Source organism: Cinclus cinclus, chromosome 5 (genome assembly GCF_963662255.1).
Source record: "Cinclus cinclus chromosome 5, bCinCin1.1, whole genome shotgun sequence".
NCBI lineage: Eukaryota > Metazoa > Chordata > Aves > Passeriformes > Cinclidae > Cinclus > Cinclus cinclus.
In genome coordinates this window covers 58,909,024-58,935,930 of record NC_085050.1, presented here as the reverse complement: position 1 = coordinate 58,935,930, position 26,907 = coordinate 58,909,024, and the positions used below count along the sequence as shown (strand labels likewise).

Below are 26,907 nucleotides of genomic sequence, written 5' to 3'. Positions count from 1 at the left end.
CAAAACCAAAAAACTGAAACCACAGGTCCTAACAACACTTAAACCAAGTGGCTTATCTCAGCCTTTATTAGAATAATTACAACTAAAATAAACATGGTGCTTCTATTTTCACAGCAGGATGCACATCACAGGAAGCAGTGGGAGACAAAGCCATAGCAATACAGTGGAGAAAAAATAAAATTAAATAAACCAAACCCAAAGCTTGCTGCAGACCTTACAATTTCTTTTAGATGGAAAGCAGTTTTCAGGACAAACAGAATGCAATGCAGAGGCAGCAAGAGCATCAATCCAAGCTCAGAGAACTGGGAGCCTGTCACACCAAACATGGTATCAGCTAATTGTGTCCTAAGCCATAGTGGAAGAAGAAGATGGAGAAGTGAAGACAGTTTTCTGTTTGTTTCCCAGTCCTGCTCAGCAGGCAGGTGACTGCCTCCACTGGGACAGCAGGGCACGGTCACTGAGCCATCTGGGCCTCCATGGCCTGTGCTGTCCACTCCGGGGCTGTCTGACTGATCTTCTCCAGCAGGTTGTTCACCTGGAAACACAGGGACTGAATCTGCTTGTCCCAAGTTGGCAAAGCTTCACGAGCTGAAAGAAAATCAAAAACAACCCATACTAAACCAAGTAAGTCTTAGCAATTCCTTTGCCTTATCAACTGCAACCTTTCCTTTTGCCACCACCCTCGCCTAACTCACACAGAAAGCCTTCCTTACAGGGACAGCAGCATCACTTCTGTACTCAAAAGCCACAATTATTTTGACTGCCTGTTACAAGCCTAACTCCTGCATTGAAGCAGATTTGAACACAGAACTTCCTGGTGAACCTGCTCCTTGAAGGAGACTGATGGAATAAATTCACACTTTGCTGTGGGTAAAGACAACGCAGAGCAGGGAGTGGGTGAAGTGTCAAAGGTTGTCCCTTATGGTCCACTCTGCCATCTCCTGGCCACAGCAGGATGAGCACACTCACTTCAGGCACAAGGGATTATTAATAAACTCATTTCCTTACCCTGGCAGGCATCACCTCGAAAAGCTCACTCTGAAAGGTCCTAAAAAAATAAATTATACTGTGGTTGCACTTACTCTCAAAGTGAACAATTCCATCAATCTGATCAATAAATCCATTCATGCGACCCTCAGTTATCATCTGAGAAGCGATCTTCTCTGCCTGGAACAACAAGGAAGGATGTCAGAAACTTAGTCCATTCTCAAAGAAATTAGAAATTATTCAGACTTAACAGTCTTAGGGGTTTTTAGCCAGGTCCACACACAGAGGGGAAGGAACCTACACATAGCACTCATTAAATGATTAGACAAATTATCAGTGGCATCTAACTCCACTGTTGCTCATTCCACATTGTGCCACTCTCATTCTCATAAAATGTGCTGTATTATGTTCCTCATAATATGTAATATTTAATTATTCCCTAATATTTAACTAATTTTTCTAATATTTACCACAGATATTTTCTCATGCTATTCATGCTTCTTGCTTAAAAAAAAAATTAAAAATGGAAATGGCTACCTTGGCTGCAGGGATCTCTAGTAATGCTCCAAGCTCTTCAAAGGTAATGTTGTTGTAAAGTTTGCTTGCAGACAGTAAGTTGTGTTCAATAACAGCTCTGTCCAGAATACTGGAACCTTTAGGAATAGATAAGGAAAAACCAAAACATTACTGTAAGACATTTATATAGCAGAGTAAAAAAAAAACAAAAAAAACACTTCTCTTTTTTTCAGAAACATTACATGTGCAGAAGGTCCCAATGCATCTGCCTTGCATCCCTGTTAAGCTGTGTGGAAACAGTGGACAAAAACAAATGGATGGCACATGGCTGATTTCAAAACAGATAAACCCTTTATTTAATTTCTAGAGTAAGCAAATGGAGCCCTTGCTACAAGACTTACTGTCTGAATTGAGAGGGTTTGACCTCCTGTGATCCTAGAGTGACAAATGGAAGACCATTGGGTGTTTTCTTATTATTCATTATGGCTCTTAGGGGTACAATTAACCTCTCTGACTCTGCTCGTGATAAACCCTTCCTTATCTGATGTCTGTCTTCTTGACTGAGCAGCTTTCAACAGTGTAACTAATTTCCCCCTTAACCTCTTGCTGATGACAAGCACATAACTGAACACCAGCTAACCTGCATTCTTTAAGGACAAACAGTACAGGTTATAAATAAACAACAAGGGAAGGGATGCAGCATATTGCTAGCAAGTACCTTTAACCCAGTTTTCACTTCTGCAAGTATATGGTTACTTATTTTTCCTTAATTAACAATTATTTTTCACGAGGAAAGTTTTCCTGATTCAGAGGTATTTCACACTTATGTATTTTTCCTCTTTTAATTCTTCCAATCTAGAAAACTGAGACCAGCATGTTTCGGATAAAAGTCATTACTTGGCATTTCTTCTGACTGTTCAGAGGTTCAGGACTTAGTGTCATGTCAGTGGACACACATGTCAGGTCCAAACCACCCCCTCACTATGTCACCTTCCTGTCAAGTCAGGAAGCAGTTCCAATAAATGTATCATCAGTACAGGCCATTTATGGCTGATATGCATGTCACGGGTTTCCAGGCACCCTACTCTGCACCTACAGTGCCTGAGAAGCTCATGAGGACAGAGACTCTGTTAGAAACACTGGGAAGTTGTCAGTGAAGAGGACTGTACGTGGACAGGGAAAGAAAATGTGCCAAATTATTTTCCAGAAGAGTATTTCAAAACCTTAATGGCAAATCAGAAAGATTTGCCAGATAAGAACTATATCTAAGAAGCTCTACTGCCTAACTGTACATGCTGGAAAATATATCTTAAATAATGATATAAACAATAATAAATTCTTTTTCATGGCATTTCTTGACTGATTTGGGAAGTCTAACTCCCAGGGAAGAACACCTAGCATTACAAGGTTTTAAAGAAGTGTGTACCATCAGCTGTAGTTGCTTTCTGGTGAGGCATTAGCATAGCTGCAAACTCCTGCAGTTGATTTCCACGGATAATTCTGTCCAGATACATTTTCTCCAAGATCCCATAGGCTGCAAGCTGCTGGCATCTCTCATCCTTGAAGAGAGTAGCAAGCATGCGGGAACGCTGTTGTCCTAGGAAAGCCAAGAGGAATTGTCATAACTGACCACCAAAACACCGAGTACTTAGAGGTAAACAGCAGGAAGGAAAACCTTTTTCCCCCAATGCATGCAAATAACAGCCAACAAAGCTCTACTGAAGAAGGAATTTGGTTGTGTTCCATTCAAAGGCAAAGACACTGAACTAATCCAACTCTGAGCTAACATTTTGCCAAAATGTAATTCTGTGAATACATGTTGTTCACAACTTTAGATTCCTCACCAAGACTTAGTAATACAAGTAATACACAGGCTGACTTGCTTCAGGGGAAATACCTTTTACACAAAAATGTAAGGCACATTTTACCTGCTGATGCCAAAATAGTGCAATGCAATGCATGTTTCAATGCCTCCAGCCGCTCAGTCTCATGGACTATGCTCTTGTAGGACAGCTCGTTGTACCTTTGGGCAGCCTCAATGAACTTTCTTCTGTAGTCGAGTACCCGAGCATAGCAAACCTAGAAAGGAAAGATATCCCAGAAAAAGAAAAGCAGCAGAGGTGGCTGCATAGTACAGGTGTGTAAAAATTACACACTATCCAGCAATGGCTCCCATAAATATTGCTCTTCTGTTTCCCAGGGAAATGTGTGCCTTCAAAGAATTAGCTTGACTTGACAAGTCCTTGCTAAAGTATCAGGGAAATCAACAAAAGGACATTTCCCACCACTGTCCATGTGTTAAACACTGCAAATGTCTAAAAGCCAAGAATTGAGACTAAGTAACTCAAATCTTGTACAGATGATACTGTACTTACCTGAGTTTCCTCTTCACTACTAAAACTGACAGCTACCACTTGGACAGCAGTTTATGCCTCAAGTATTGGTTTTCCCCTTTCAGCACAGTAACACCACCTGATATTTCTTCCTTCCATGGTGCTTTTCTAAGATTCACAGAAAATGTTTACACTTTCAACTGAGAGCACACTTCAAAATGAAACATGGGATGAGGAAAAAAGGAAGGAAAACCAACGAATGAAAACCACCAGATGCTGAGTTACTGGTCATGGCACATCTGCTTTGTGTCACAGAATTTTTAACACCACCACATTTGATCAGTTCTGTTACACTTTAGTCATCACTGCTCATCAGTTACTAAAATGGTTTGAGAAATTTGTGTATGAACTATGTACACAGTAAACCCACAAAAAAAAGCAGGGATGTCAGCAGTTAATTTACTACTTAAGACTTTAAGCTACTTTTATGTATGGGACTTATTATTTAATAACTTGCGGGTGGGAGCAACTTCTACTGTCTCTGATATTGGATGGAATTGTTTCCCCCTCTTAGATTTATAGACAAAGGTGAAGTATTTTTAACAATATTTCAGACATTTTTAGCCTAGTTTTTATTTTCTATCAGTAAAACTGGCATTTAAGGAACCATTACAGACTTAACTCCAAATGGTAAGGAATGAGCTGTTCAATTATTGCTAAGATGTGTCTTTTAAGCTCCCAAAACCATACAGATTTTCCCTCTGCCTCTTTTCTCATGATGAAAGTTTTAGTGGCAGTGCATTGAAGCATCTCAATGTGGAACTGTCTCCCTTTAGGAAGAGAAAGCAATAAAGCAGGTTAGACAACCTTATAATGGATTTGCAGCTGTTCATTAGTTGATTCATTCTGAAGCAGGGAAGCTCGATTGATGTAAGCTTCTGCTTGAACTGGGTCATCATCCTCCAGATACAGCCTGGCAATTTTCAGGTAGGTCTCCAGTTTATAATCTACATTGTACTGCCTGTAGGGGAAAGAAAAGAACAAATGCTCAGAGTTGCTCCAGAACAACCATTGCTCTTAGCTGCTCTAAAATTTTGTTATGATTCTTAAGCACTTGGCAACATTTCTTCTTCCCTACTACCAAATCAGTGCTTTCTGTACAGAGTAAGGAAATTTGAGGTGAATGCCAATAAAGAACTGGCTCCTGCAAGCACAAGTAGAAATAATGCTGTCCACCAAGACACAAATGTACATTCTCATAATCTGTTTTTTGTGGTTTGGAAGTTTGCCACCAGTGGTAAACCACTTGAATTAAGAATCAACCTTGCAGTGGAACAAATACTTGTTAAATAGGCAAAGCCTACAGCAATTCTCTCTATGTGCAAACTGAGAAAGGAGAAAGGACTGGCAGAGAAAAGTAAAAGCAAGGGTTCTACAGCTAAAAAGCCCCAACAAACAAACCAAACTGAAACATCCCCAACTGTATTTGTTAATATAGTTTCAAACTATGTCTTCATTTTGAACTGAGAAGGTGGACACATTGAAAAACTTTTCAAGGACCTTTCAATAACCTGAGAAACATTTCTGCACAGTACTATTAAGAAGACTTGCTTATCAGCAAGACTAATTAATAGTGAGTAACTTCTGGTGCAGCAAACCCCAAAATTCTCACTTGCTGGTCTAGCTCAGTACAGAGAGCAGGTACAGATAACACCACAGAACTGAGTGTAACATACTTTTGCCCTGTTTCCAAAGGGATCCCCACCAACACTTGTGCTGCATTTCTCCAGTCTTCTTCTTTCTCGTAGATTGATGCAAGATGTTGCCTTATTGAAGCCACCTGAAGAACAACAGAATCAACATCAGAAGTAGCCACCATTTATAAAGCCTTTAAAAAGATGAAACAAATCTGTCAAGAACTGGAGCACCAAGAGCCACAAGCCATTTCTTGCAGTTACACCTCATATAGTGCCCCTGAGGTAGGAATGAGGTGAATTATGATTAGATCCTAATGAAGAAACTTCTGCTTTGGAGAGTGGCTGTCAGCAGATGAAGTGTTAGTGCTTACAACTTGGGTTTTTAACTGGAAGTGTGGGTAAAATAAATCATCTGATGTGCTGGATTTAATTTATGTATAACCATGATGACATACATGGCAAGCACATTTAGCTCAGAGCAAAAGCTGCTTAGAAAGACAAAAGATAAAGAGAAGCAAATAAAAATCATGGCAGAAACTGCCTCGACTTTCTACTCCAATGCTAAATCCTAAGGGCTTTTTTATATAAACAACTTCTCTAAGAACTTTCAAATGATACTGCACATTCATACAACAAAACACAGAACAGAACTGAAAAAGCAGAGCAGCATATTCCATACTTAAGCAGAATGGGATTTCATCAAAATATTTTTTCATGGTAAAATGATTATGGCTAAAATAAACACACAAGAGAAAATTTATTTGTTTTGAAACAAAAGCTATTTTCCAAGGTGCATGCTCTTCACACCACCTGTCTGTTCTACTACTGGGGTAAAAGGCAATACAAGGAGCAGCAGTCTGTCTCTCTAGACATCTCCAGCAGCTCAAGGATTGTTTCATTGTACCAAGCCAATTACTGGTAGCAGAGGAATTACAGGTCCATCATCACGATCAAGTGATGCACAGTCCTTTGCACAGTCCTAAGTGCTCTCTGCATTTAGCTCAGGTTTGCTGCGTACAGGACTGAAAAACTGGACTCTCAGTAGGAATATCTGTTTTGAACAGCTTTTAGAAAGGCTTGAAATAGTCAGCAGACAAGGAAGGGAAAAACTAAAGCCAAACCCACAAGCCAAAACCCTCCTCATCATTGATCTCTCACCTGTTCTTCAAATGAAATAACTCTGGGCTGTATCTTTTCCAAGGTGAAGTGGTAAATTTCTTTGGCTGTGCTGTCAGGGAGACTTGGAAGATGTGTACAGAAATCTGTAAGCAGCTGCCGAGAGATCACCAGACTGACATTCTCATTCACCACTGGTTCAGAGATGCACAGAAGAAAAACACAAAATGGATGCAGTATTTTTCAGTGCCTTCACTACAGGTGGTAATTTACTTTTACATTAAATTTGAGTATTTCATTTTAAAAACTGTATGCAAGTGAAGGGGATTTTGCTTTCTTCTTTTTTAAAAGTGGGTTTTTTCTTTTCGCCATGAAACTGTTTACACTAGAGGTCACCAGAGTTCTAACCCCTAAACGATAATAAATGAATTTTTCACCATGATTTATAGTTCTCAGTTGCTGAAATATCTTGGACAAAGTACCTGTTTGGGCTAAATCTCACTAAGCATATTCTCAACTTTAAAAACATTATAGCAGGTATAATTTACAGAGATGTTCAATAAACCAAATACCCAGTACAATACCAAAAAAAAAACCAACAAAAAAAAAAAAGCAACCCTAATAACGTGTCAGCTTTACAAACGGGTGAAGAAGGAGGCTGCCAGTTTAAATACCACTTGGTACCCAGTACCAACTTCAGCACTCAACAGAGACTGCTTTGTTTTCACTTTCCAGTGCTGACAGGTTGGAAAGCTGTAATAACCACAAAGCTTACATATCCATTCCCTCTTCACTCCTCAATGTGGCAATGAGGGTCCCCCTTCCTGCTGTATCTGAGTTCCAACAGGACAAAACTATATTGCATTTGCACAGCCTCACTAGAGCTGACATATACACAACCCCACAGACCTCCAGCCTTTACTCGGTGTACATCCACTTCTATCAGACACACTTACTTGCTTCTACAAAAGCTTTCAGAGCTTCAAGCTGTTCCACACCTGACAGCTGAATGGCTTTTTCCAGTATCTGACGGTACCTGTCCATAAATAAATAAATTTCAAAAAGGTTAAAAATCACACATTCTTCCACTAAGAACTTCTGCCTCTCCACTTACTTTCTATGTCAAAGCCCTATTGTTGCTCATATTTTCTATACCTTGAGGTGGCAATTCTCCAGTTTGCTCCCAAATGTCACGAACATTCATCTGGAATTGGTACCTGGCTCTTCTTAAATCCCAGGACTAGATTCTCAGATAACAGAGCTCAGAATTTTGTTATCTAAGAACAGATGTGGATGTTCTGAAGATAATAATAACAATAATAAAAATAATAATAATAATCCCAGGATAGTGCATAGAAAAATTAATGAAAACTGTATCGCTCATAGATTCCGATTAATCAGACTAGTCAAGCATTCAAAATGCCACATTCAAAGTGATTGAGAATTAGTGTTGAAATAAATATTATGTTACAGCCACTTAACATGAACACAGGTGTACTCTATGTGCTCTCAAGTGTTTATTCCTGAAGAAAATAAAAAGTTCTCTCTTCTTGCTTCAGCAAGCTAATGAAACTTTGCCTCAGTGTGTGTGATACCGGTAAGTACTACATCCCCGTGGAAGCTACATTTTGAGGGCAAAATTTCCAAGGTTTTACAGTGAAATCCTAAAAGCGACACAGCCCCCCTAGAACACAAGCAACTGGACAGGGAGTAAAAAATTTCCAGGTGGCAGATGCACATCCGAGGGGATTCCCGGAGCGAAAACCTCAGTGACACATCGCGCCACGAGAAGCTCAACCCCTAAGGACACTGGCTGATAAACCCACGGCAGCAGAGGAAAACAAACTGCGCGGCCTCTCACTGTGGCACAGCCCAGGGGCAGCAGCCGAGCCCTGAAGGCGCCCGAGCGGACACGCGGGAGCCTGGGAACGAAAAACCTACACAACCGTGCAGCCAAACCTTTCTGTCTCCTTTTTATTCGAAGGAACGAGGCCACTGGGCACGACCCACCCTCCCAGGGCAGGGCACATCCCTTCACCTCGCGGGCCGCTCGCACCCCTCGCCCCAACGCGGGGACGCGGCGGCGGTGGCACCCGGCAACTCACTTTCCCGCCAGGTCCTTGTGGGAGCCGCTGGAGTTCATCAGCTGCGCCAGGTCCTGCCTCACCGCGCCCGCCGCCATCTTGGGAGCCGCCTCCTCTCACCATGGAGCAGCGCGCGCTGGCGGGAGGAGGGTGCGTGTCACGTGACGGGGGAGCGCGCGCGGGCCGCGGGAGGGGGCGCGGGCGGGACGGCCCCGCGCGCACAGCTGGGGAGGGGGGGGGGGGGGGGGGCTGATATTCCACGGAGATATCCCACGGGATTTACACCGCGAGTGGGATCAGGCCGGACCGCAGCCTCCTCCTCCTCCTCCACGGGTGGCGCCCGCGCGTGGGCCCGGAAGAGGACGGCGGGGCGGGGCGGTCCCGGAAGCGCGGGGCGCTGCTCCGGCGGTTGCCAGGGCGGCGCGGTATTATGGGATGCGGCGGGGGAATGGCGCGGGGCGCGTGATTTTGAACAAACGCGGCGGCGGGATCGGCGCGGGCGCGGCCGCCGCCGCCGCGGCCGCCGGGAGTGGCACCGGGGGGCGCCGGCACCGGCGAGAGGCATCGCCAGCGCAGGAAGAAGAAGAGCGCCCGCCCGCCCGGTGAGTGCGAGGGGCGGGAAAGCGGCGGCGAGAGGACAGGGAAGGGGGTGCGGGCACGGCTGACAGCCGCCTCCCGCCGGGAAAGAACAGGCCCGGCCTGTTCGGGCGCTCTCCCTGCGGCTGTCCAGGCTCCCGGGTGGCCCCGCCGGCCTCTCCCGGATGGCGCGGACAGTCCGTCCCGGCCGCGGGGATGCCCGCCCGGCGCGTCTCCTCCCCGCCGTTCGCCGGGGTCAGCTGCGCCCGGAGCCGCGGCGGGGTCACAGGCGGCCCCGCGGTGCGGCGAGGCTCCCCCTCGGAACGGGGTCTGCGCGGCACCCGCCGGTGCGGAAGGGGTTGGGGTTCGCGGCTCGGGGGCGGCGCCGGGGCGGGGCGGCGGGGGCAGGTGCGGCGGGGGCGGGAGCGGCGGTGACGGGCTGAAAATGGCGGATCTTTCGAAATACGGCGGCGACCGCCGGCGCTGACGGGCCCGGGCCTCCCCCGCGAGGTGAGACCCGGCCCGGGGGGCGCGGGGGGCGGGAGCGGCCGCGCTGGCGGCACCGCGCGGGGCCGGCGGCCGGCGGGGATTGTCGCGCCGGGCCCAGGGCTGGCGGGGCCCGGCTGCCCCGACTTGGGGACAGCGCGTCAGGCGGCTCCGGGGCCCGGGCTACTCGCCGGCGTGCGCCGTTCGAGAAGACCGGGCCGTCCTCGGGGAGCTGCCGGGGTCGCGCCGGGCGCGGCCGCGGGTGGGTGAGGACGCCCCGGCTGTGTCAGCGGGATGCTCGCTCCGGCTGTGCCCGCCGAGCGGGTGCGGCGCTTCCTCCGTTCATCCCGGTGCTGGGGCGCACCTGTGCCCTGAACGTGTGCTGCCCGACTCTGGACAGCCAAGGGAATGCGTCCGGTTCTGGCCTTCTCAGTATAGGAAAAACAAGGAGCTGTTGGAGAGGGTCCAGTGGAGGCCACAAAGATGATGAGGGGAATGGAGCAGCTCTCCTATAGCGGGAGCTGGGCTTGTTTAGTTTGGAGAAGGCAAGACTGATGTCATTAGTGCATATAAATATCTCAGAAGCGGGTGCCAAGAGGTTGGTGGCAGAGTTTTTGGTGGTGCTCAGCAACAGGATATGGATAAACGGCCATAAGTAAAAATACAAGAGATTTCATCTCAACATGAGGAAGAGCTTTATGCTGAGGGTGGCAGAGCACAGAACAGGCTACCCAGGGAGGTTGTGGAGTCCCCCTCTCTGGACACATCTGAAACCCATCTGACCATGGTCCTGTGTCACCTGCTCAAAGTGGCCCTGTCTTGTCAGGGAGGTAGGACTGGTTTATCTCCAGAATTGCCTTTCAAACTTAACAATTCTGTGGTTCTGTGAATGTAGCCAGTCCATATTTTGGGCTAGTCTCAGCTTTTCTTGTCACCATCTTGCTTGTTATGAGGTATATCAGTATTCAGAACATGGTTTTAATTATTTGCGGCCTTGATTTTGAAGCATGTCATGTACTAATTATGTAATGCTTGATATTGAGGATTTGGGTTTGGGAAAGCCCTGTGGCTTTAAGAGCACATGAAACTGTACTCTGGAATATCTTGTAGTTGGGAGGAAGGCTCACAGACTTGAGATGCCAGATGAGGAGAGGACAGATGTTTAAATCACCTTTCCTTAGTTTCATCCTTCTGAACAGTTCCTTGAAATATATTACAGTTACTGTGGGAAATACTGAATATAGAGAAATAATTTGAAGTATTCTTTGCCATGTTTACATGAAGCTTGCAGTAACAGGCTACTCAATCCTTGAGTATGTGGTTATCTTCTTCACAGTAACTTTTGGCTTATTGGAGGCAAGAGTAGTGGGTTGCATGTCTTGTACAGAGTTGTACCAACCTAGAGAGAGCTGTGTGGCCATATTGCTCTGTAGGCCAAACAGTCTTATAGGCTGGATTGGAGAGTGTGTTTGAAAACACAGCCCAGCTTCCCTAATGGATTATAAAAGTACTTCATGCTTGCTGTGATGCAGTAAGCTTCAGCAGTTTGTTATGCAAAGTTGCTTGTTCAGCTTATGTATCAAGAACTATCTGCTGATGTTTGGTTTGCTTATACTCCAGTGATGTCCATGCTCAGATCCTTTGTAACCAAATGCTCTGAACAGCTCAGTCAGAATTGGTAAGAAGTTTTAAATACTTTCAGGAGGCTAACTACCAGTGAATAAGAAGGTTGATGATGAGTACTGTCAGAATTCAACCTTGGAGATGTGGTTATCTCATACGCTGCAATATCTTTTATTAGAGATTTGGAAAACCTGTCACAGTCCCTTAGGTTTTTTCCCCGTATGCTTGTTTGAAAAATGTTTGCAGCAGGAGCTCAGGTATATTGGGGGTATTGTGTTTTGATTTCTGCTTCAGTAACAAACTGTGGTTCCTTATCTGTGACTGGGTGTGTTTGTGCTTTTGTTCCCTCTATGTGCTATAGAGGTAGTGCTTTCTTTGTCACAGTATCATTTTTCTTTTGTGAGAAGTCCATCCTAATGTCCTACAGAGGTTGTACACTACCGCAGTGTGAGGGTGTGGTGGGGACCTTCATAGCCAAGTACCTAATAGATAACTCAGGATTCTTTGGGTTTTTTATTATTATTCTTAGTTTTAGGAGCACCCAAAGAGAACTGGAGAATATTTCTTGCATTCTTGTCTCAAATGTTTGTATTTTGCCAGGCCTTTTATTTGGATACCTTGGTTTCCTCAGTTGCTCAGAAAGCTGATAATCAGCCTGTGGCTTTCAGTACAGCCTGTGACTAGACTTGCTCACCTGACAACATTAGAAGTCTGGAAAAGAATGTTCTTGCACAAGAAAGAGGGAGAGTTAACAGAATAATCCCTTGATTAGTCATGGAGCACGAAGCTATGTGATGGGAGATACCCACGTTCCAGATCTGGATGTAGATTGGTAGCTCCTTAATTTGTGCATCACTCCCCTTCAGAATCCACCTCCATCTTTGTGCCATCAGGTGTTATGTCCTTAGTGTTGGGATCTGCTTTGATCTGTTATAGGAGTTCTAGGTGCATACTGAAACCCCATCTTTAGGGACTGACTGTTTTGGGGTTTTTATCCCTTTGGAGTAACAGCAGTTTCTGTTACAGACTGAAGAAGTCTGTCTTCCTTGGGTCAAACTGTTGTCTCTGTGGAAAGTCTTTCAGGTGTGAACCCTTGGTGCTGCTCTGGTGCTCAGACTTTGAACAGAGCTGTCTCAGCACACTGACTCACCAGAGTTTGCTTACTACTTTGTGGAGTTTGCTTACTACTTTGTGGGTTGAGCACCAGTGTCAGTGGTGTGGAGAAAATGGGTTTGTGACAACCTACAGTTGATTTTGGATGGCTTTGTACCTGCTTGGCTCCTTCATCTGCCTTTCCAGTTGTACAGATGTTTTCTAGCGCAAGGAGGGAAAATGTATGGAAGCAAAAAGGCAGATGCCAAAGGTGGACAGGAGACCTTTAGCCATATTGCTGGCTTTATACACACAGGGAATTGAAATAGAGGGAAGGTAATGCTGCTGCTCAGGTACACACAAGGTAGCAAATTATGCTATTTGGAATAACAGTGCAATAAAGATATTGCTAGGATATTGCTTACACTAAACCCTATAAACCTGTAGCAGGTACTTGTTTTATTGGTGTATAATTTTCACTTTGTTGACATATAAGGATTTTAGCTTTTGCTTTTCCTTTTAAAATTATAATGGAAGCATAAATTGCTCAGAACTTGCAAGGGAAGAAGGATCTCCTCATAATTGGTGTGTGGACAAGTTCTTAGTTGGTATGTTGGGTTTTTTCCCCTGTCCAGTCTTAAAAAGACCAGCCAGCACCTCTATTATAAACATGGCAGTGGAAACCTGACCTTAAGCAATCTTCCCCTGGGGGAAAAAAAAAACCAAAAACAAAAACAACAAAACAAACTTAAAAACCTCAACTGTGTAATATAAAATTCTCAGATACAAGTGTCAGTTTGAGCACACAGGAGTTGGTAATTTGTGTACCTTGCCCATTCTTCTGATCTGCTGCACACAGTTGTTTGTGTGATGTCTCAGGCAGCAAGCACTCACTGAGCAGAATGTAGAGTAATGGGAAGGGAATGGTGTGCGTTGGTTGAGGGAATTATGGTTGCCTTGGGAACTATTTTGTGACTATCGATGGTTAATTTATGGTAGAAGAACACCTGGCATTTTCTACAGTATTCCTTGTAACAGTTGGAAAAAAGACTGGTTATGTATTCAGCATTTGATAAGGAGTGAGTTTGGGGTTTTTTCCTTGCTATGGTTTGCCATTGGTATTGTATTTGATAAACCTAGAGCCATGATTGTCTGAGAAGCATGCAGACAAACTGTCTCCATGACTTGTCTTATGTGGGGATTGGGAAAGAGAATGGAAATTATTTTGTCTGTGTTCCACATACATATTTTGTTACTGTGTTAAAGCTATTTGCTTTCACTCTGCTATTATATATGCAAACATGGTGAGTTTGCAGTCTTAGGTGATTAATTTTTCCACTTACCTTGTTAATCATAGCTTCCTCATGGATTCATCTTCTTCTGGTTTCATGACACGCATTTTGTTAAAGCATCTCTATCTCAGTAAGCTTAAACAAAAGCCTCTCTGTTGAAAAAACACAGTGCTGAGTGATTTTGTAATTCTTTGCTTTATGACAAAACAAACTTTTAAATTTTAGAGACAAAACATGGAGTGTCAGAGAGAGTAAGAAAATGGGGAATGCCTAAAATGAATGACACTATTTTACCCATTACTGAAAGAAAATAGCAAAATTGAAAAAAGGCAGTTAATTGGCAGAATTGTAGTACAGCAAGATCACCTACATGCAGTTGGGCTCTTTCATTTGACTATGTGCCCGCAGAGCAGGGTGAGTCCTGATTATACATATACTTGTGTGGAGGCTTTTCTAACAAATGAACGAAAGCATATCTGGTGTCAGTAGTTTCTTAAGAACTGCATTTCCTCTTCTGTTTTTTTCCCTTTTCTTTGTGAATTTCAGTTGCTTGGAATAGTTGATGTGCTTGTTTGTATTTGTCAAAAAGGGATGAGAGAACACAGCAAACAAGGAGATTACTGAGCCTGTTCTTTAGTTTGTTTTGCTTATAAAATGACTCAGTAAAAGGATTTGTTTCTCTAAGATTTGTTTTCCCCCTTGAAATCAATTTAGGCAGACAAGTGACCTTCACTTTCTAAACTGTAACTTGATTCTACTTTGCATAGGTAGGTGTTCTAAATCCCTTGCACTAGCAAGTAGTCAAGAATCTCTGGGAACTATTGAACCCTGTGCTGCTATGCATTGACCTTTTCCTAAAATACATTTTCTCTTTGCTGGGAGAATGTGTTGACCATTAAATGACCAGTGGGTGTTTTTTCATTTGCAGAGATTAATTTTGGTGCCAGTGTTGTGAACTGGCTACGCTGGAATGACCAGAAAGGCTGTAGTCAGTTTTGCACTCAGTGATATTGGCAGTTTGTCACTCCTGTTTCTCATGGACAAAAAAAAATGTGAATTTCCCCAGGAGAGAAGCAGAAAATAGGTAAGAGGGTGGCTACTTGAGGATTTTCACCATCACTACTGGAACGACTGGGAAAAAATAAGAGCTCATTCTTTGTTGAACGGGAAGGTGAGTTTTGGTGTTTTGTCAGCAAAAAGAAATAGGTTGAATAAAAGGTTTTGACAAGTTGGATGTCCCAGGTTCTTAACAAAAATTCATAATGACATTGAAAAATGAAGATGCTATAGATTTTTGCAGAAAGACATTCCACCATTATTTTCAAGTTCCATTGCTGCTACTGGGTTGGTTTCAGTAGACTGTACAGTTTGACACAGAGCTGTTTGGGTGTGTGTCCTGAGCTGGATTGTGGGAGGAGATGAACACTGTGGATCTGTATCAACTCAGTGTAGTGGTGACTTGTCCAACTGGTGGTTGAGCATGTTTGTTAGGAAAATCAATTTTGGAAGGGTATCCTGTAAGGACAGGTTTGGGGCTTTTCTTGAAGCCTGCTGCTTTTTTAGGTTGGGTATTAGAAAAGGGTTCTTCCCCCAGAGAGTGGGCACTGGAATAGACTTCCCAGTGAACAGCATGGAGGGTACAGGCAAAGAACTCTTCTTCCTAAGTTGGCTTATTGTGTGGAATAAAGCTTTTCCAGGGATAGAATAAGATGCAGTATTGATATCTTGCTGTGTTGCTTTCAGCATTTCATTGAAAACAAAGGCTGGGAGAGATAAAGTGTAATCTAGTCACTGAAATTATTCTTCCTGGCTAGTCCTGTCTTTGAGTTTCTGGGGGTTTTTCAAGTGTTTATCCAAAGCTGTTTGTTTTCTTACCTACAGCTAATGAAACTTATGAGTTTGTGTGTCAGAAGCTTTTACATTTCTTATGACACATGAGACTTCAGAGGTCTGAGCAGCCTGCATTTAAAGTGACCCACATGGTACTGGAGAAGGGATGAAGATTCCACTGGAATTGCTATTTCTCCTGTTGAGCTGATCTCAACTCAAAATCTTAATGTTGAATTTAATTCCACAAAGGTCAGTCAGCTATTGCACAGTCATAAGTAAGTTACTTGTTTAAGTAAGTTTTCCCAAAAGGAATACAGAGGTGTTTTATCTAGAGATTGAAGTGGGAAGGAGGTTTAGAAAAAATAGTGGCTTTTCTGAACAAAGGACTCTGGGTGAAGTGCTGGTTTGCCTGCAGGTGAGCTATTTATCTTCAGCTCAGCCCTTCTGCAAGTAAATATATTCTATACTTGTGGAGTGTTGTCATGTTGAAAGCTGGTAGAACTGCTGAGACCTGCAGCTAGAAGCATGTTTTCCTGCAAATCACTGCACAGTAACTATTCGAGCCATCTTTATTTTTGTTTTAATGTTCCACTTGAGTAAAAAATTAAGAAATCCAACCTAGATAACTTTAAAAAGCAGTAGTGGCCATAGCAGCTTTCTCTGCTATTCAAATCTTGACAGCACTACTTGAAAGCATTGTGCTTTATCATCTTAAGGTTTTTTTCTCTGTTTTTTAACTCTGTGGTGTTTTCACTTTGAAAAGGATCGTGATTGCATAAGACACATAAGGCATTAAGCTTTTAGGGAGAATTTTCTGTGCCTTTTTTTTTTTTTTTTTTTTTTTTTAATTAAATGCTTCCCTGAAATCAGTGTCATGTGGGGGGTGGTGTTTCAGTTAGAATGAACTTCATATATTGTACCTCCCAGCTGGGCAGTGCTGGTATAGTATAGATGAGTTGAATTTGGATCATCATTGTGCTTCTCACTTGGCAAAGTCTCAGTAAAACTGGTAGGTTACAATTCTGTTGTGATGAACTCTTGTTCATCAATACAGGTCTAAAATGTACTCTTGTTGAAATTGCTGGCAGCAAGCCTGATCTTAAAGGTGCAGTATGATAACACCTGCTAAAACTCTGTGGGGAGCTTGATATCAAGCCTATGGTGATAGTTTTCACACTTGTTGTTCAGAGTCTTCTGAATTCTGCTGGAGCCTCACATTGAAGAGGTTTCTGGAGTTTGGAAGGCAAGACCTTTATTTCAAGTTATATGTAGAAGACATTTTTTGGGGGGGCCTAGTGATAAGTACTCTTTACATTTCAGGTTTGTTTGGTTTTTTTATCAGTCAAGCTAAGTTCACTACATGTTTATTCAATGTAACTTTAGATTTGTAATGTCTTACTATTGGCCTACCAAACACTGCAGAAAATTAAATTACTTGAAGTTATTTTAGGGGTTTTTTTTGTTTTGGTATCACCCTGAAGTTTGTATGGAACATAAGGCTAGAAGCACTGGGTCAAAAGTGAAGGTCCTTGAATCTACAAACACAAAATTTGGATTATTCACTGTAGTGAACACCTTCAGAATGCATTTAGTGGTCATAGCACCTGTGCAATTCTGTGTTTTAACTTTTGTGCTATGCTATGTTTTGAGAATGACTGAAACTGGCATGCAAACCAAGGGAAGGGTGAAGGGGAATGTTTTATATTTAGTTTCTATTTTATTTTTAGTTTGCCTAAAGATCTGCTTGAAAGTAGCACATTGTTTCCCATTACAGAAGGCAATCTGAACTGCTTTGAAGTATTCTGCTGCACAAAATGTTATTTCCAGTACTTTCCTGGAAAGTTGCTGTAAGTGCAGTGTGTGGTAAACAAGCAGAGTTTAAGACTTTAACTAATGACTTTGAGTGAGTGCTTGGGGTTCTGTTGTGTTTTGTTTAGTAATACTGCTCAGTACCTCTCAACAGCTGGAATGTTCTTCCTTAATAATCTTCTTTTGTAATAGGTGGTACCTTTGGGCAATGTAGTATTTTCTTGTGGTGGAAAGGGAGTTGTCCAATCCAGAGCTAGATATCCCAGTGTTTTGAAATACTGGTTTTCTAGGAAACAATGTACTGACTTGTACATGTAACATAATTCAACCATTTGCAATTTGTATGACATGCTGCTTTTATCCAAAACTTAGTTATAGATTTTTTTTTTTCCTTTTTCTCTTCACTTTCCATTTTGCCTGAAAGGCTCTGACTCATGGGGATTTTCGATTATTATTATTTTTGGACCTCTTTGTAAGGCCCTTATTAGTTTAATTGTAAAAATTGCTTTTGTACTTGATGTGTGTAATTGAATTTCTGTGGTAGCATGCTGAGATTGCTTCTATGTGAGAAATAGTTTTGATGTGAAGAAAACAGCTATAGTCACAGGATAGCTTAGACTTAAAGTATATTTGTAGCAGCTGTTGTGGTGAAGGAAGAAGATGTGGTTGTGTAAAATATTTCTATTTTGAAGACAGCAAGACATCAAAATTTTTGGAAACTTTAAAATATTTTTTTCTTTACAGCATGTCTGCAAAGAGCATCATCTCTTTCTTCCTGTGTATTGGGTTTTTTGGGCAGGAGGGGGTGCTCATTGTGTTTTAAGTGTCCCTGTCAATATTTTGTACTGTCGTTTTTTTTAATTATAGCAGCATGGAGAGCTTCATGGAGAACTTAGTAACTGTTTCATGGGAAATAATTGCAACATGGTTTTATTCCCTCGGATCCCAAGAGTTGAATGATTTAGAAGAGGAATCAGAGTGGGTGAATGATTGCTACTGCAATACAGTGTTTCCAATGGATTGTACTTAAATTGTTGCAGCTTCCAGCTGCTCACAGAATCTCAGAATGGTTGGGGTTGAAAGGGACCTCTGGAGATCATCTAGTCCAACCAACCTAACCTTGGGCGGGCTACATGTGTTTGTGTCTGGGCATTTCAAATTGCTTAATCTCTAAGTATTAAGGCCCTAAAAAATTGGATTTCTTCAGCTCAGCAGCCTTCAGGAGTTTACATATCTGCCAGTTTTGGAGACAGTAGATAAGCAGAAGCTGAAAAACTTTAAGCAACTAAAATGTGGTTGAAAGCATCTCTTGCTTCTCACTTACATCCTCATGGATCCTGTCTGTATTTCCCTTTTCCTCCTGCTTTTGCCTATGTTCTAATGAGTGGGCTTAGGAATGAAATATATTGTGTTTTTAAACCTTTGCTGGTTATGGTTTAAATATGCCAATTTTATTAATGTAACCATGTAATGTGGGATTTTTTGAGTTTTAAAATCCTCGCATGTGAGCCGTAGCCTGCTGGTGGTCCTCTGCTGCGCCATGATTGGAAAGAGATGGTGTTGGCACATTTTTGTCTCAGCAATGGAAATTACCCCTGTTACCCCTTTTGTACTAACTGTTGATCCTGCCTTCTTTTGTATTCATTTTCCCTGGAGTCCACTATGCTTGCAGTGAACAATTACTTGTTAGGTTGTCTGCTCTTAGTTTTCTGCCATTCATCTGACTCAGGTTTTCAGCCTCATTATCCCCTTTCTTGAGGGCAGGCTTCATTGTTCTTCATACTTCTTTTTAAGGTTTTTTGCACAGTTTTAGCTCAGAAGTTGAAAATATTTGTGCTTGCTGACTCTTAGGAGTGCTACTCTTAAGTGTATCTATCCCAGCTTTAAAGAACTGCTAACAGATACTACTGTATCTGGCAATGATACTTAGTTTTGCTTAGCATTTTCTCACTGGTCCCAAGCGAATCGTGCTGCTTCAGGGGTGCGTTAGCTGTATTGCATTTATGAGGCTTTGATTTTGGATGGTGTGGGTCTGTTTTGTAGATCGAGAGGTGTTCATTAAAAAGCTGTTACTGATTGGATTTCCTTATTTTCTGGTGAAAGTGATGCTTGAGAATTTGGTTAAAAAATGAGCATTGCCAATGACTCGAGGCAGGTCTGGCCAGTGTTCCTAGATCTGTGAGGTTATAACACTGAGTTCCCATGGCTGGGCACCACCAGGCCAGCAGCCACAAATGGTGAAGAGTGCCTTGGTCCTCTGCTTCATTGTCATGCATTGCTAATGTGCATCCCTTTCCCAGGAGTTTGTGTAAAGCTGGTCTCAGCAGCTGTGGTCTGTATAATCTGAATTTATAAATGTGTGTTTTGTTTGCAGTATGTAGCCTTGCTGATGGTTCTGTAACATGTCACCCTACTGGAGCTGCTCATGGTTGCAGGCTGGGAGTTTGGCTATTCTTAATGAAATGGAGGCATTTCTGCAAGTAATAAAATGTAGTTACTGTAAAGTACAAGCATTGTTATGTCTTGCATTTTGTTTACTTCTTTGTAGATCACCATGCTTTATTATACTGACTTTTTAATTTTTCTGTTTAGTGTGGCTGTTCTGGTATTTTGCCAACAAAGATGTTGATATGATTGATCTCAATACTTTTAACAGATGTTCTTGGATTTTGCAGTGATAGGCTAGTGACAGAGAGAGAGATCAAAATTCTCAGTTACCTGTCAGACATCATTCTGTATTTTTGCTAACAATCCTGGTCTTCTTTGCCCTCTTCCTTAAAAATCCTCTTCATCCTTTACACCATCATATATATATGTATATATATGTATATATATATATGTATATTGTTCTTTTTGAATACCAAGAATAGGAATCTGTTTCATGAGTAAGATGACCACAGGTGGTTTGCTCAAGCTGAGAGTTTGTTCCTCTCCTTCTCCTACTGTACCTAGCATTTTTCAAAATTGTTGGTCCAAGACTTCGTTGATAATATTCTTTACTCCCTAACTTTTTTTTTAAATGTGTTTGGCTGGTTGGGTGTCCTGAGCTAGCTATGTTTACAAATGTTCATTATTTGAATTTTTTGAGAACTTCTATTTAAATGCATGGCTGTTATTTTTGAGGTTAAAATTATCTATTTAGTAGTCTGAACCTAGGATATTTGTTGAGTTTCCAGGTCTGAAGCTTAAACACTTTCTTGGTCTAGATTGGCTTCTTCCCTCAGGTTTTGAGTAAACACTTAGTGATGCATCTTTTCAAGGGGTTATAATTAGGGCTTATGCATTATTCGGTACTCAAAGCATAACTGCGAAGTAAACTTTGAAGGGTTTAAATAGTTCAAGAAAAGGTGAAGAATAGCTTTATCATCTCAAGGCTGTTGGGATCTTAAAAGAGGTTGGCATGGTTTTACTGTTGGTAATCGCTTTAGTAGAGGAACTGGAAAAATGCAAACTGTATAAAAGCGTTAGTAAAAAATAAACAGCTGAACTCTTGAGAAATCCTGGCTAGATTCCAAAATTAAAAATCTGCAGGGATGTTGAAGTTGCCTTTGACAGCATCTTCTGGTATAGCCAGGATGAGATTTTCGTTGTTGCCCTTCATGTATCCATTTCAGTCATGTCCAATATGCAGAGAAGAAATAGAACAAGTGGGTTGTGTTGTGGTTCTTTTTTCCTCTTGTTGAGCACACTAGCCTGAATGCATTAATAGAAGTTAAGTTTAAAATGACCTGATAACTGCAAAATCTTCCAATGTGATTGCTATGAGCTGTTAATCCAGTAACTGTATTTCTTTCCTTTTTACTTCTCAGTTTCTGATTCCAGACTTGATGTGATGTATTTCTTTTTCTTCTGCATTCTGACTTGCAGTAGTTAGTTTGGACTCAAAATGCTGTTTAAAAGCCTGAATCCAAGTATTTTAATATAAATATACTTTCAACTAGATATAGGTGTTTAAAAACCGTTTACTACTTTGTACCATAACCAAATGGCAAGGATAAAGAATCCAAATAACTGATGAACTATAATACTACTTAGATACACTTAAGTATTGTATGGTCATATTGTTAAAAGGTACTAGGAATGGCTTTTCTTCTTGGGAAAAATATGTACAAATGCAAACAAAAAGCAAGTTATATAAAGCTATTTATAATTACAGAGTGATGTGGCTTTCCCACTCTCTCAATTAGATTATCCTCTCCATTTCAGACTTGGAGGCAGTCATTACATGGATTGTGCTTGATACTAGGAGTCTACCTTCTGCATCCAAGCCCTGTGTGCACATCAGTATAGAACAAGATGATGGTTTGGTTTAAGGCTTAGTTTTCTTGTGTCTGAAATAGTTTGAAGTTGTACTATCTGAGCTGCAAGCCTTCACAAGTTGCTGAGGTGGCAGACAAGTGACACAGCTCAGAAGAAGACCAAGTGGCCTTTACATATGCTGTCTTCAAAGACAGTCTCCTTTTACTATTCCTATTTTTGAGTAATCATCTGTGCAGTTAACCTATTTGACTTTAAGGCAGCAATGCGATACTATTACTAATGTGTCCCTAGGAGCTGGCTGTTTTGTCTAGGGCTGCTTACCAGGGCTGGCATCACTGTGCAGGCATTACTGTGGGAGAAATGCTTTCCAAAGGACTTATTTCTGGCAGTGACATCAGATAACTTTCTGTCTTTAAATGCCTGCCAGTGAGTGAGCTGTGAGTTTGACTGTCAGTGGTGTTCTTTCAGAGCTCAGGCTTCTTGAGTGTCAGGGCAGTTTGATCTGACTGGCACTGTGAGGTGAAGGGGGGTCAGGGTGGCATCCTTGGCAATCAGGGAGGCCAGGACTGCTCCAGCATAGCCTCTGGAGCTTGGCATGGAAACTGTGTAATTCTAGCAGGGCTTTTCCCCCCAGTCCTTCCACCTTGTGGGTGAAATGCAGCTGTTCTGTAGTTAGCTGCTGTACCAAATGGGTCCACAATGACACCAGAGGAAGCGATGTCACCTCGGCATTTGGTCAGTGTTTTTATTGGCATGGCTCCTCATGAATTAGTATTAAAACTCAGCTCTGCTTTTCCTACCAAGTAGGAAACAGAATTTGCAAGGATTTTGTCCCCTTGAGCTTATAATTAGTACTCAGGGGCATGCAGGCAGACCCACGTGGTGTGCTCACCCATCCAGTGCCCAAGGGTGCTTATGGGATCAGCAAGTGCAGAAAATGCCTTATTAAACTGCTCTGTTTTCAGGCTCTTGACAGTGATACAGCTTCAGGGGAATGGTACAGTGTGACCATTTCCAGCAGTGTCTGTAAGGCTTCTCAAGTAGAAGTGACTCTGGCTTTGAATCTTGCTGCAAGGTTTGTTTAATATATAATTTAGATACTCCTAAAAAAAAAATCATTTTTTTTCATACAGTGTTATTTGGTTTGTGTTTAGAACACTTTTCAAATTAATTACAAATTTGTGTGTTATATTTTCTGGTGAGTATTGAGGGGAAAAAAAATTACTGAGCTCTTCTTGTCATAGCCAGCATCAAGGGATTATCTCTTCATCCTGTGAGTGGCAGGGCTTTGGCTTGATCCTGTGGTAGGTGGCTGTTGATTGAGCTTTTGGGGTTGTTCAAGTCCATCACTAAACAGTAATTTGTTTTTCTGAGATTACCAAAATGAAAATTTGGCAAGAAAGCTACATCTGCTATGTATAACAAGTCTCTTGAGCAAGATAACCTGCTAATCAATGTTGTCATATATGAGAAGACATCATCGTCTATTAGATTTTTTAAAGCTGTTTAACTCTTGCTTTATAGTTCAGGGAGTTTAAATGTCTGTGCCCATATCTTCAGGGGGGAAAAACTGCTGCTTTGTGTACTGTGTTGTGACTGGTAATGCCTTCATTTGACTTCAGGGAATGATATTGTAAAGGTTTGGTCTAAATTATTACTGAGAGTAAATTCATCTTAGTGTGTTACATTTTGATAAATGTTTTAGTTTTTTGGTTTTTTTTCCTATTTTATCCCTCCTGTGCATGCACAGTACTTTCAGTTTCAAAAAATTCTACTGTACTTTCTTCTTTGGTAACATTATTCATAAAGCTTTGAAAATGTGTTTTCTGGAAGCCAATAACTTTTTAAAATATTGCAGTACCTGCTCCGGCCATCACTGCCACAGCTACTAAAATGGAGGTGGTTTCAGCAGAAGTCAACAGCTTGCTCCCTGAGGAAATCATGGACACAGGCATAACTCTGGTGGAAGATGACAGCATCGAGGCAGTTATTGTGTCATCACCAATGGGAGACTCGATTCCCATGGAAACAGAACTGGAAGAAATAGTGAACATAAGCTCTACCAGCGACTCCTCAGCCACAACTACAGCCACAGTCACCACGGAATCGGTTCCTGCGCCCAGCAGCCACTCAGGAGATGCAGCACTGACCACCACAGCCCCAAGCCCTGATGTGAATGCAGCTGTAAAGCCTGCCTTTCCAGGTGGCCTCCATAAACTTGGTGCTCAGACCCCTGTCACTATCTCAGCTAATCAGATTATTCTGAACAAGGCCACTGATATTAAAATAGGCAGTCAGAGTATTAAACCAGATGGGCAGAAGCTGATTGTAACAACTTTGGGCAAGTCAGGCCAGCCTATTGTCTTAGCATTACCCCACAGCCAGCTCCCACAGTCACAGAAGGCCGTGACCCAAGCCCAGGGTGGAGACTCCAAGGTACAAGGCCAGCAGATCAAAGTTGTCATTGGAGGTCGGTCGGAAGTGAAACCTGTTGTGGGTGTCTCAGCTTTGACGCAGGGAAATCAGCTGATAAACACTGCGGCCCAGCCCTCTGTCTTGCAGTCCCAGCAAGTAAAAACAGTACAGGTAAAATGAGTTATGCTGATGAAACGTCTTAAAACCAGTTCTGTTGCTGCAATTGTTGTCTTGTTTCCTGCACTGATTGACACACTGTTGCTTTCAGCCTTTGCATTTATTCTTTGTATTAAAAAATACAATGCTGCTCTTAGCCCATGCTTTCATCTATGGATGCGTTTGCCATTTTATGCTGTTTGCCTCTAGCTACTGTCTAGAAACTTAGGGTTTGCCTCAGAGAAAGTGAACTATTCAGTTAATTGAAGATAATTTTCTTATTTTCATTTTATAAAAATAAATTCCACATACTTTCAGGAAGACTGAATGCAACTCCATACGCCTGTTGTTCTTTATTCAAAGTTTACACTCCTTTATAGAAGAGTAGCTTCTGCCTATTATGTTCAGTTTGTTTAAATAAACTCTGAAAAAACTTCTAGCATCTGAAAAAGAACAGAAAGGTGTATCTTGTCTGCCTCAAATCTAGTCAAGCTTGTTAATAGACTGTGATGGAGTAGATACTGTAGTAAGATGAACATTCAAGGTTTTGTTCCCAATCTCTGGCATGGATCTTGACATATTTGAAACCACAGCGAATCTGCTTGGATCTGAAAATGTGTTGAAAAGACTTGGGTTGTGACCCAAAGGATCTGGTTCTCATCTGCTATGTGGCAGAACTAAATGTAAGTGACTGTTCTATTGGCAGTGAGGCAGAAATAAGGCCCCTTAAAGTGAAGGACAAGTAGAACTCAATGCAGGTTATGATAGAAAAATATTTATTCTACTGTCTAAATGAAGTGAGAAATTCTTAAGTATGCTATTAAAAATAATTGTCTGCACATAAAAATGACAAAGTTTAAAGAATTTTGTTAGCCAAATGTTCCTTGATTAGTAGTTCATGGCAGGTGAATAAGATAGATCAATTCTAAATTTCTTTAAAGTTACAGATGATTCCTGCACCAATTTCTACTTCCTCCTTTTTTGTTGCTACATCATACCTGGAAACTTATTTAGTAACGGCCATTTGAAACATAAAGGATTGTCACTATAGTTTTCAAGAAAGTCTCTGCTCTTTAGTTATCATATGAACATTTAAGAGCAGATAGTTCCTGTTACTTGGCTTCATCATTCACTGCCAAGTGACAGATACAGGAAAGTGAGGAGAACTACTTAGCTGTGTTGTGGTTTTTCCTTGCATGAGATGATTTGTGTTGTCAGTGACTGAAATCAGTGACTTGGCCATCAACCTCTGCGATTTGCCATTGGGAATTCTACATGTTCCTTAGCAGAAGCTCTTACTAATGGACTTGCATCTGTTTTTAAAATAGTTAATTGCAGTTTGAGTAAATTTGTTTTGTTGTGGTTTCTTTTTGTTAAGCCATTGGTTCCCTTTGCAAAGGAGAATTGTTAGCACTTGACATTCCTATTTTCCCAGAAGGAGAGGAGGGAGTAGAAATTAAAAGCAAGACAAGGTTAGCACCCTGTATTGCAGGGGAAATGATTGTGTTAGCACTCCACAGACAGTGGTTTTCCCTGTAGAAAATTTCTGAAGTATCAGAGTGGTATATGAGGCTGGGTGAGAGATTCTGGCTCCACACTGAATGGTGGGGGGAGGTAACCCACACCTTGAGTCCCGGTCTTAGAAAATGAAATTATTCATTTACCCCATCATTCTGAAGGAGCCCCTTAAGCTTTCCATGAGTGAAAAAGGAGTGAATGCCTCCCTGACTTCCCATGGGTCCTGTGTATTTTACCTCTTGTGGCTTTGTGACTTCAGATGGAGGGCAGCATAAGACTTTGACTTGGTGCTGAAAAGTGAACTGGTACAGATTAGATGACAAAGAGCTTTTAGCAGTTCTTGTGGTTACTATCATAGGGGCTTTGCATATCATTAGTGAAACTTAATTGCCTTCACATCTAATCTAATCTTGTAATCTAATTGTGATAATTGAAGTCTCAGCACCTGAGGTGTAACTGGAAGAGTTCTGCAAAATGTTCTTGGAATTTGACTCCTTGTCCACTTACAGTTGTAGACTTATGAGACTGTGAGGTGTTAATTGTGGTAGGGCCTTTGGCCTCATCTATATCCAGAGGTTAATTACTATCCTTAGCAGCTTGTCCCAATTTAGTTGAAACTAGTGCCTTGGATGTGTGGAAAAAAATTGCTGGGCAAATACATCTGCTTTGAGCCTGTGGCTACTGCCTGCTTACAGCCTTAAAAGTGGTGGTGTGCCTGCTGCTCTATTACTTTAGTCCAGGTTCATTAAACAGGAGTTTGGCCTTGCACTTGACTCTGAGCTAGGTGTCCAGACACATCACCATGGCTGCTGCTAAGTCTGACTTGTGCTTGTTTTGTTTGGTAACTGGCTCTGGTTTTAACAGTGTCCATATATCATTGTTGCTACCATGACAAGGCAGCTGCTAAGCCTTTGTTGTGGCTTTGTTTCATCACTGAAAAGGGACCTTGTGCCCTCCCTAAACTCAGACTCCTGTTCCTAGTTCAGTTTCTTCATCTCTGAAGTTAAGGCGTTCTTTTCTATTTCTGGAGTCCCTGATTTTTCATACTATGCCAAATATAAATTACACAGAGAGTGGGTACATGGACAGGCTCCCAAGAGGCCATCTAGGGAGTGGT

The 26,907-nt window shown here is 42.0% G+C and overlaps 2 protein-coding genes across 4 annotated transcripts in view; one reads left to right on the top strand and one right to left on the bottom strand.

Moving 5' to 3' along the window:
- Positions 1-33: 33 nt before the first annotated feature.
- COPS4 (COP9 signalosome subunit 4) lies at positions 34-8,926 on the bottom strand. Its single transcript, XM_062493050.1, has 10 exons — positions 8,755-8,926; positions 7,606-7,685; positions 6,692-6,843; positions 5,573-5,676; positions 4,704-4,857; positions 3,432-3,582; positions 2,930-3,100; positions 1,525-1,640; positions 1,083-1,167; positions 34-588 (listed from the first exon to the last, which is right to left on the bottom strand). The coding sequence occupies exons 1-10, from the start codon at positions 8,829-8,831 to the stop codon at positions 455-457; spliced, it is 1,224 nt and encodes a 407-aa protein (XP_062349034.1). The 5' UTR covers positions 8,832-8,926; the 3' UTR covers positions 34-454.
- Positions 8,927-9,267: 341 nt separating this feature from the next.
- Positions 9,268-26,907, top strand: part of LIN54 (lin-54 DREAM MuvB core complex component) — a 38,335-nt gene continuing 20,695 nt past the window's right edge. For 2 of the 3 annotated variants that reach the window (XM_062493048.1, XM_062493047.1), the window contains exons 1-2: positions 9,268-9,335; positions 23,560-24,287. In XM_062493048.1, the coding sequence (XP_062349032.1) occupies positions 23,595-24,287 (693 nt within the window). In that variant the 5' untranslated portion in view covers positions 9,268-9,335; positions 23,560-23,594. Of the gene's footprint in view, positions 9,336-23,559; positions 24,288-26,907 lie in introns of those variants that run through there. The other variant, XM_062493049.1, reaches the window with a different exon arrangement.

Bases quoted from the DNA above. Each gene is read 5' to 3' on its own strand.
- COPS4 (XM_062493050.1), bottom strand. From the start codon at position 8,831: ATGGCGGCGGGCGCGGTGAGGCAGGACCTGGCGCAGCTGATGAACTCC. The intron at 4,858-5,572 runs GTATGTTACACT...TTTCCCCTACAG, and splicing joins CCTTTGGAAACAGGGCAAAA to GCAGTACAATGTAGATTATA. The intron at 1,168-1,524 runs GTAGCCATTTCC...TTGTTGTTCCAG, and splicing joins TAGAGATCCCTGCAGCCAAG to GCAGAGAAGATCGCTTCTCA.